Genomic DNA, 10,670 nt, shown 5'->3' on the forward strand with positions numbered 1-10,670 from the left:
AATTATCTGGGCCCTGGCACTGATGTGGGTTCTGCCCGGTTAACTTCCGGCTCTACCCCTGAAAACAGATAATGCTGAGGGAGCCAGAGCTGATTTTCAGCTGCGCACTCTGGTGAAATATCACTGAACATGTGGCCTGGACACGGTCAGTGGGAAGTAGCCAAATAGGAGCTACTCCTATGCAGTTAAGTTGAACTGAATGTCAACCCTTAAGTTTCCACCTGAATATTCATCTAAATAAGGCAGCCAGTTTTTGGCTGTCTAGGTGGGACAGTCAGGTCCTGATTCTTTAAGTGGTGCCTAATTTGCAATTGTTAATCATTCATTAGGCAAGATTTATAGAATTGTGCCTTGTGGTGCCTAAGCAGGCTTAAGTGTTCCTAGGCGTTGAAACCTTAGGTGCACTCCCAGTTATGCCAAGGTTTTCTTGGCCTAAATGAGTTTAAGTCGAGCCATGCTCAAAGCCACCCAGAATCCGCCCCTAACCACATCTACTTTCTAGTAGGTGCCTTGGAGTAGATGCCTATTTCAAAGTGGTAGGCGACTACCAAGTCGGGCACCTACCAGCTAATTATTATTTTTAAATTTTAAATTACTTTTTAATGCCACTTTTCAATCAATGGTGATGATTAAGCTCAATTGAATAACTGTTAGGTGCCTAGATCGTCTAGAAACATGATGGCAGATAAAGGCCAAATGGCCCATCTAGTCTGCCAATCTATTGTATGTGCCTAACTTCAGGACTGTTTACAGAATCTAGGCCTCGGTCTTTTTTCTTATCCATACTGTATCTGAATGCAATTCACCATGAACTTCAAAGAAAGGCGTGAACTAAATCCAGACCTATTCCCTCTGTCATAACCTGTGACCAAAGATCGTCGCTGCCAACTTCCCTGCATACTCGGACAAAGCACTCCCATTGTATTTGCCCAGATGTAGCTATGCAAGTTCTTTCTTTATGGTCTGTGATTCATTTTTATTTTTGAAAGCTACAGTAACCCGCCTGAATGACTAACCTAGATTATGTTTTTCAGATCATTTGTGTGACCTTCTCTCTGGGACACACTTGGGCATAGATATGTAATCATTTCCCCTTGACAAGGAGATGGTGATTCTTAGGGAATTCCTTCGTCCTCCTCTCAGGGCTAGAGTTCCAAGGGCATCCTTTACTGTGTGTTGTATGTGTTGTGTATTGTATGTGTTGTATGTATGGTGTGTGTGTGGTTTGTGTGTGGTGTGTGGTGTGTGTGTGTGTTCTGGAAAGATCCCGCTTCCCCTTGCCAAAGCACTTTCTTGAGAACTCTCTGGGAAGCAGCAACTTAGTACTGCAAATGCAACCTGATTTTGAAAGGTCATTGCTAGAAAGAGTCTGTACTTTTATGAAGTGGAAGACAGCCTGGTCCAGCTGCTGTGGCCTCTGTGTTTAAAGCACACTTTGAAATGTCACCCTTTGCTTGTCAAACTTCTTCCAACCTCAGTCCTTGATTCATTAGCAGGTGCGAGCTGTGTGAATGGTAAAAGAACGGGCTGGGGATTTTCCTTTAAAAAAGCAGATTTTAAATTCTCTATAATTCTAGAAGAGTTAATCAGACACTCCCCCTTCCGGTGCTCACCTCTCCACCCCCGTCCCCCCTCCTGGTAATTAAACAAAGAACTGCCTCCTACCTCTAGATTTTTTTTTTTCAAGCCCACTGTGAAGGCTTTCTTTTGAGACCACAGTGCTCTTCTGGCCTCTGCGGTGCAAACAGTTAGCTGGCATACGTGGGCGTAAGGTGTAGGGGGGAGACAAGTTGTACTTTGGCTGTTATGGTGACCGCAAATTAGCCCTTTCACAGGTTCAGGAGGGGAGAATGTATAATGAACTGGGGGCAGCAGTTTAGTGTCTCCCAGTGATTGCCGAATCACGTGTCCTCAAGATTTTCAAAAGAGAAAATCTAGTCAACAAAATAAAAGAGAGGGAGAATGACACATCCTTCCCATGCAGGGGCGTTCAGTGTGTTCTTAGCTGAATCATACGGAGGAAGCTGAGAAGTGTTTTCCCAAATATTCCGGTTGCCAAGGATACAGCTCTTGTTGTCCAATGAGCTGTTAGCTGGAAACGTGGGATAGCAAAGCGCTGCTCTAATGCTGAGCTCGGAGAATAGTATAAGTACCGGCATCAGAGAACAACAGAGATAACGAGGTTCCGAGCAGCCGATTCACGGAGCTAACTTCCACGTGCACTCGTGAGCAGCCTGAGATGGGGAAACGAGCACGCCAGAATTGACCATTTCCTACAACGAAACATAGGCCAGATATTATAGCTTATTCCATCCATTGTAGGTTTTCTTCTTTTATCTGTTTTTGTTTCTTTCTAAAGATTACACAGGCAGCAAAAGCGATCCAGACAAGGACTTCATTCCGGAGCAACATTTTAAGATCCTACTACATACAACAGTCAAGAACTGTGGCAACACAGGCTTGACTCATAGAAGAGGACTGGATAATTGTCTCCGATTCCCTAAAGCTCTAAACGGACGGCGCTTGCTTACTGGGGCAACAGCTAACTTATCTGTCCTTTTTGCATTTAAAGTTAAGCATTTGGTGGGTAAGTGGATGGATGAAACTAAGGAAGGATTAAACTGTTGAATTCTGTATCATTTTGAAAAACTTCTAGAAAAGTTAAAGTAGTGGTAGTGTAGATTTCAGTTACTTATTAAAACAACACCACCACCTTGATTTGAGACTTAACCTGAAGGGGACAGGCAGTATGGCCATTAGGACGGCATCTTCTCTACCTTTAGTAAACTCCACACCAGCAGTGGCAGTACATATAGGGAGCAGCCATCCCTCAGAAATGCTGGACAGGATCAGGAAAACTCACATGTACCTTCTTGAAACAGTTTCGAAACAGGTAGATGATGAGTTGGTAGGTTTTAAAAGATCAGTATTCAGATTAAATTCTAACCTAGATGGGTACTCTCCTGTGGCAAAGATTGAAAGGTGGAAAAAGTCCATCAAGGCATGCTTGACCAGGTGTCAGAGTACTTTGGAACGTCTAGAAAAGTGGGTCAAAAGGGAAATGAATTCTTGGAAAACAGTTTTTGGCCGATTTGAGAAAAGAATTGTTAGGAAAGAAAGCACCCTATGTCAATCGTGTCAATTGGAAGACAGCAAAAAGCCTCTTCCAGGTATGGAAGACACGGAGAAAAAAGCAGGGGAAATGATGCATCAGAAACTGAGTCTCATGCCACCTCAGCCCAGCCTTCCTGAGCCCTGTCAAGAGCACAACTGGGTAGTCATCTCAGTGGATGTCCCAATTGTACCTGAATTTGAGGCAGATATGTCAGAGGATCCTCGAGAGTTCCTGAGCAACCTTGAAAAATATTTTAAGGCAAGGGGGTGGAATGAAAAGCTTTGGTTGTCTCAAGTTGAATATCATATGAGAGGTGCAGCGAAAAAATGGTGGGAATATAAGGAGAAAACAGTGAAGACCTGGGCCGAGTTTAAGGAGGTATTTTTACAATACTGTGAAAGGCTTCTAGTTAGAGAAGCGATAAGGAAAGACTTAGACCTACCCCAGAGGCGATGGGAACCTCTGGATCAGTTTGTTTGGAGGAAAAGAGCACTTTACCTCAGACTTTATGCTGATGCTAATGAGGAAGATATGGTTAAGTTTATTACGAGCACACTCCATCCAGAAATTAGGCGATATTTGAAACCTCCACTGCCAAAGACATTGGAAGAGTTAGTTCAACGAGGTCAAGAAGTTCAGTTAGATATTGACTTGTCCGATGAAAAAATTGCAGAGGGAGATGACTATGTAGATCAACCAACTGACACTTCTAACAATAACATAGAGGAGATTATGACGCCTAATCCTTACGATAATAATGATTCATATGCTGAAAAAGCGTAATCCCCAATAACAGGGGTATGAAGGGTATCTGACTAAAGCAGATGTTCAATACTAATTACTATCACTGTTGTGAACTGTGAGAGTAATTTCTCTAGTGGTTCAATGTATGTTGAGCTAAAATTGCTTTGCAATTGTTTTTTTTTCTAAAACCAATTTAGCAAATTGCTTAAACATGTAGTTCAAGTCTTGTAATAAGAAATGACTTGCTAATTTAATAGAGGTCCGATTTAAAATAAATTAAGTTTTCTTAGTGGAAATATACCAAATTTTAGATCTATAACTTGGGGTGTTATTATAATAATTTTAGCAGATATATAAAATCATCCTGCAGACTTCCCCCCTCATCTACAAAGGGGCGCTAGCGGCTGTCGCATGGCAGCAGCCCCGAAGCCCTTTAAATCTCTATGGGCTTTGGGGCCGTTACCGCGCAGCAGCCGCTAGCGTGGCTTTGTAGAAGAGGGGGGTTAGTTCCACGAGGACCTCAAGGAGGCTGCAATGTTGCTCTCTTGTTCTTGGGGTTACAGTTAGAGGAACAAGTTTCAAACTGGTGCTAAGTCAACAACTTTGTACATAGTTGCAAGAGACCACGGAGGCCATGGTCCATTTAACTCAACCCATCTCAAACGATCCATTTATATACTAAAGGGGTTTTCTAAATTTCTTTTTTGGCCTTACATGCAATATATTTATTCAGTCATACAAAAGGTTAACCAGTTTGTCAGTTGCCTTAGTTTATTGAAGACACAAATTGGGTGATCCACTCAGCTTTAGACTGAATGTTGATTAACACGATAAATAATTGTATCATAATCTCGCCCCAGAGTACTGAAGGACAGAAATAGTGATGCTGCTAAAAGCCTTAGATTTGTATCTGAAGTGCTATGTATCAGTGCCTTAAAAAAAGTCTGTGCAAAGGTACATTACGTGGGTGAGAAGCTTTCTAAATCCTATGGGGAGCAGGTTGGCTTGATACCTTTCCTTTTTAAATCATTTGTATGATGCCAGTGATAACCTCAGGATTTGGGCACTGCCATTGATTTTAAAATAGAGAAGTTAGATTCAGGGAAGTCTGAGCCTATGTATGAGTTACATCCCCAGAAAAACAATGCCTGGAAAAGAGATTGGCCTGATAACATTCAGAAAAGAAGAGCTAAAATAAGAAGACGGGACAATGGTCTATGGCAGTTGAGTAAGATAATATGAATTATTATGATCATTAAACTTTTATAGCCAGAAGGGGGTTCTGTAGGGAAGAGATTGGTCACCTGTGGTTTAGTGTAGGTCTATCCTCTGAGATCCTGACCTGTTGAGTTTGGACAGAGCTGGAAGCAGAACTTCATTCGGTTGACTTTGACCTGATTTAAGCTGAGGCATCTCCAGTTCAACACGGTTGAATGACTGTGAAATGAGCAAAGCCATGGGGATTCAAACTTAATCTGATGCACGACCCTGAATAAAGAACAATAGAATTCAAAAAAAAAATTATAGAGTTTGAGACCCAACTCATGTGGTGTAATCCAAGCATTCAATAAACCTTGAGATCCGTGGTGGAACAGGAAGAGACTAGTTGCTATCACTATCCCAAACAAAAGTGGTAGTGGTAAATGGTTTCTTTTTTAGAGATAGGTGGATTACGCAAGTACTGTTGAGAGATAAAGAGCCAGTCTTTTTTTTTAATAGTTTTTACTTTGAAAGATCTAATTAGTCATTCAGGAAAATAATATACCTCCTCCAGTTCTCCCTTCCGATCAAATGCTTAGCAAATAAATGGGCACAGGTTCACAATGAATTTGTTACCCCTCTGGAAATATTCTCTGATTGCAATAGCTCATACCCAGTTCTATGTGAACAGCCACAGAGCTACAAGAAGCTTTATAGAATTTCAAATACTGATTATCCAGATACTGACTTAGAACAGAACAATTATTATGTTTCTATCAGACTTGTAATGAAAAAAAGAAAATATCAACAATCCTGACAAAAGCTGCTGCAACCTGGGGATTCTGAAAACAGCCATTTTCACTAAAATTAGCAGCTAGCTATTCATACAGCGAAAAATCAACTATTGACCATATATCAACTCACTCGTGTATTTCAATATTAATTTTAGTGCTAATGCATCTGAAATTCAGTAACTTTGGGGGGAAAAAAGACCTTTTGCCTGTTATTGTAGATCTCAAGAGGAAGTAAGGCATAAACTCAGTATTCAAACAGCAATAACAAATTTATTTTGCCTTAAGATGTTGGACTTTCAAGAGTTTTGTCATTCCCGTGCTCTAGAAGCCTGCCACAAGTATATTGAAAATGGCAAAATGTTTAAGTAAAGGAAAAAACTTGTCACAGTTGTACATGGAAATGTATTTTTCTAGCATATGTCTCACCTTCCAGTCTAAGTCGTCAAAGTTCATTCACTCTGGAAACAGATAAAGATGGATTGGAGATGTAGCTACTGTACCAAACTTTGACTGCTGAAAGTAGGAAGGTGTCTCCATACAACCTTCGTAGATACCAATGATGCTACCTTGACTAAGAGAGCTGGAAAAAAGGTGTGTGGATATTGAAAAGAATTCTATGCATCTTGCAGATTTAAAAAAAAAATATTTTGGCTAGATGCAAGAAGAAGAACTCATTGAATGCAGAATCAAAAACTAAACTTCAAGAGAGTTGTTCACTAAGGAAGACTAGAGTGAGAACTGATTCTTGTCAGCATGAACTACAACTGCTGGACTTCTACTGCCACTGGACTCCTTCTGAGATTTATTTATTCCATGTCCCACTTCTGTAATGCCACTGGCCTTTTGGTGTTCCTCGAAGATGTTCCCAACAAGATCCAACTGCCTTTGATCCTAGGAAGACATTCTACAACCGCCGTGTGCAGAATATACACCACGAGTTCAGGACGAAAGGATCCAACGTAAGTATAAGTTCATTAACTAATTCATTCTTTGCAATAGTATAGTAGCTGTCCAGGGAAGGTACTGTAAGATTAGATTATTCATTTAACAAACCCCAAATCCTTCCCACAATCGAATTCCCTTAAATTGGTATATTGCTGCAACTTTAAAGTCCATACAAATATGCAAGAACTTTATAAGGAAGAATTCAGTGTTTGTTCCTTATCAAATCAGGTTTACTTGAGTGTATCTGCAGAATGAGTTACATATGCCCAGTTAAAAAAAATGATGCTGATATTCAGGATGAAAATACGTAAGCAATTGATTGGTTATCTAAATATCCTCTTCTTTTATCTCTGCTTTTCTATAGGTTCAAGTACAAGGTCAGAGGGCAACTTGTCTTCCTAGATAATTGGTTGTTCTGTCCTACCCGTCTCTTGCTTCACCAACTCTACGGAACACACCATTCATTCCAGAATGAGGATGTGGCCACTCTCGAGTTCAGTCTGCAGTCGGCCTCACTGAACAGTCTGAGTGCCTTATACAACTCCTTACACACCAAGTATGGAGTGGAAGAAAGAACTTTCAGAGTGTTGTCCTGCTTAGTTTTTCCATCTATAAGACCTCCGGGGCATAAATCAAACATTTTGACTGGATTCTAGTAGATTGGGATGACATTTAAATTCTTTAGTGAGAAATATTTCAGAGAACTCAATATATATGAGCAAGAATTGGTGCTGCATAAGGACTTAAGAACTGCCATATTGGGCCAGACCAAAGTTCTACCAAGTCCAGTATTCTCTTTCCAAATGTGGCCAATCAAGGTCACAACTCAGCATAACCCCAGTGCAATTGAACTGAGATAATGCCTAATTTAAGATTGAAGTTTGTATAGTTAAGCAGTTTTCCAGAGTCCATTGTTTTCAGTTTCAGCACAATTTTCACTTTTTGAATCTTTATTAAACTCTTATTTTATTTTCTCTACCAAAGTGTAATTATTCAGATTCTGTCTATTGCTCATTAATATATTTTTCTAAATATTTGCACTAGAACATGTGTATGTGATATTTGCTCGATACTGGTGTTTTGAAGATTTAAAATGTCATTTTGCCATGATTTTCAATATATTGGCTACCAGTTTGGATGAAGATATTTCTATATGTCTAATCTTTTTGATAGTGAACAGAAGCACAAGTGTATATTATTGCAAAATGTCATTGTTATTGCATCTCTTATTAAAGATAATGTTGAATAAAATTAGCTGACTGAAGTCCATGGTGTCCTTCACTTGTCCTTTCTAAAGGGTTCTCGCTGCTTATTGAGTAACCTGGTTGCCATAGTGGCTACTAGAATGTGACTGGGAATGGGATGAAGATGACTTTCACAATTACTGTAGGGTATTAAAGACCTGAATTGGTTATTGTTTTCAATAAGATGTAAAGGGAGAGGGGGGATTAAATCATTCAATGGGATTGACCTCAAAACAGTAAAATATAGGAGTTGGCATTCAGTCAATGGATATCTTCTTATAGATAACCAACGCTGGCTTTTTCAAAGTTGCGGTAGAGGCTTCTACCATGGGTTGGTGAGGTAAATGCATTTATCTTGCCAACCTATAGTAGAAATTTCTACCGTGGCTTTGTAAAAGGAACACTGAATGAATGTAGTTATCTTTAACCTGATACTAAAATCCCCCCCAAAAACTTGGTAAAGTTTGCATGTTTGAACATAACTGCCAAAAGATAACCAGATATCTTTACTTTGCCAACCTATAGTAGAAATTTCTACCGTGGCTTTGTAAAAGGAACACTGAATGAATGTAGTTATCTTTAACCTGATACTAAAATCCCCCCCAAAAACTTGGTAAAGTTTGCATGTTTGAACATAACTGCCAAAAGATAACCAGATATCTTTACTGGGCCTCCTGTATCCGTGATTCAAAACAGATATTGAACAAACAGAGAAGGAGAACTACCCCTGTGGTACATTCATTTTTAAAAACTTCCATTCAGAGGTATTGGAACATACTCTGTCCAAGCCTAGGCACTCAAGATCTCAGAAGACTGAATGTGGGCCTATCATAACTGACTAATCTCTTCTCTGAAGACCATACTTCTGGCTAGTAAAATGGAATGATTTAAATAGGAAGGGATCAAGTCACCCTGCTTCCTATAAGATTTAAAAAACTTCTCCCCCAACTAATGTACCTAATCATGGGTATATTAGACTTTGAAATATAGCATTTCAGATGCCCAGAAATGCTCTTTTAAGATCTTATGATGTATGATGTCAAAGGCAATCTATATTGAATTTAATTTCAGCATTTCAATCCCACTTCACCTCAAGTTCAATGAGTTACAACATGAAATATCAAAATACAGTAAATTTTCAACTAACACCAATATACAAAACAGTAATAAACATTAAAGATAATAATAATAAAAAATATATATATCTATATAGTAACTTTAAAACCTCCGCCTCCCTTTTACTATGCGGTGGTAGAGTTTCTACCATGGCCTGGAGCGCTAAATACTCTGATGCTGCTCCGACTCTCATAGGAATTCTATGAGTGTTGGAGCATTTAGCGCTCCGGGCCATAGTAGAAACCACTACCGTGGCTTATTAAAGGGGGGGGGGGACTTAAAGTAATCATAATCCAGTTATTTAATCATTAAATGCTTCTAGAATATGCATCAGAACATAAGAATAGCCTTATTGGGTCAGACCAATTGTCCATCAAACCCAGTGGCTCGTTCTCACGGTGGCCAATCCAGGTGCCTAGTACCTGGCCAAAATCCAGGGTTTCCATACATGACCTGTAGCAAGTTACATTCCTAATATATGAAAAACAGACCATTTTAAGGCTCAGAAGATTTCCCAAACCAGGTTCAAATTTTTGTACACTTTAATCAAGAAATTTGATGAGAGGGCAGTACCAATAACAATTCTCATGATGATATAAGACAATGAGAAGGTTGATATAGGACAGGGGTCCCCAAAGTTCCTCCTTGAGGGCCGAATCCAGTCGGGTTTTCAGGATTTCCCCAATGAATATGCATGAGATCTATGTGCATGCACCGCTTTTCAATGCATATTCATTGGAGAAATCCTGAAAACCCGACTGGATTCAGCCCTCAAGGAGGGACTTTGGGGATCCCTGGTATAGGACATAAGCTGTATAAAATCTTAAAAACAATTGACAGCACTTTAAACTCAATTTCTAGCTCATAATATCAACCAGTGCAATTCACTAAACGAACATATTATAAGAACATAGGAATAGCCTTACTGGGTCAGTCCAGTGGTCCATCTAGCCCAGTAGCCTGTCTTCATGGTAGCCAATCCAGGTCACAATTGCCTGGCCAGAACACAAATACTAACAAACTACAAGAAATGTACAGTAATATAGAAAAATAGAAACATGATGACAGATAAAGGCCAAATGGCCTATCTAGTCTGCCCATTAGTAGCCCTTATCTCTTTCTATCTCTGAGAGATCCCATGTGCAAATCCCAGGCCTTTTTGAATTCAGACACAATTTCTGTCTCCACCACCTCTTCCGGGAGACTGTTCCACGCATCTACCACCCTTTTATAAAAAAGTATTTCCTCAGATTACTGCCGGAGTCTATCACCTCTTAACTTCATCTTATGTCCTCTCATTGCAGAGTTGCCTTTTAAATGAAAGACTCGACTCATGTGCATTTACATTATGTAGGTATTTAAATGTCTCTATCATATCTCCCCTCTCCCGTTTTTCTTCCAAAGTATACAGATTGAGAGCTTTAAGTCTGTCCCCATACGCCTTATCACGAAGACCACACACCATTTTAATAGCCTTCCTCTGGACCGACTCCATCCTTATTATATCTTTTT

At 39.8% G+C, this 10,670-nt stretch overlaps 1 protein-coding gene across 1 annotated transcript; it reads left to right on the forward strand.

Moving 5' to 3' along the window:
* Positions 1 to 2,196: 2,196 nt before the first annotated feature.
* LOC117355400 (activity-regulated cytoskeleton-associated protein-like) lies at positions 2,197 to 8,014 on the forward strand. Its single transcript, XM_033933905.1, has 2 exons — positions 2,197 to 6,812; positions 7,163 to 8,014. Exon 1 carries the CDS (start codon positions 2,750 to 2,752, stop codon positions 3,896 to 3,898), a length of 1,149 nt encoding a protein of 382 aa, XP_033789796.1. The 5' UTR covers positions 2,197 to 2,749; the 3' UTR covers positions 3,899 to 6,812; positions 7,163 to 8,014.
* Positions 8,015 to 10,670: the final 2,656 nt, after the last annotated feature.

This window comes from Geotrypetes seraphini, chromosome 2 (genome assembly GCF_902459505.1).
Source record: "Geotrypetes seraphini chromosome 2, aGeoSer1.1, whole genome shotgun sequence".
Taxonomy (NCBI): domain Eukaryota; kingdom Metazoa; phylum Chordata; class Amphibia; order Gymnophiona; family Dermophiidae; genus Geotrypetes; species Geotrypetes seraphini.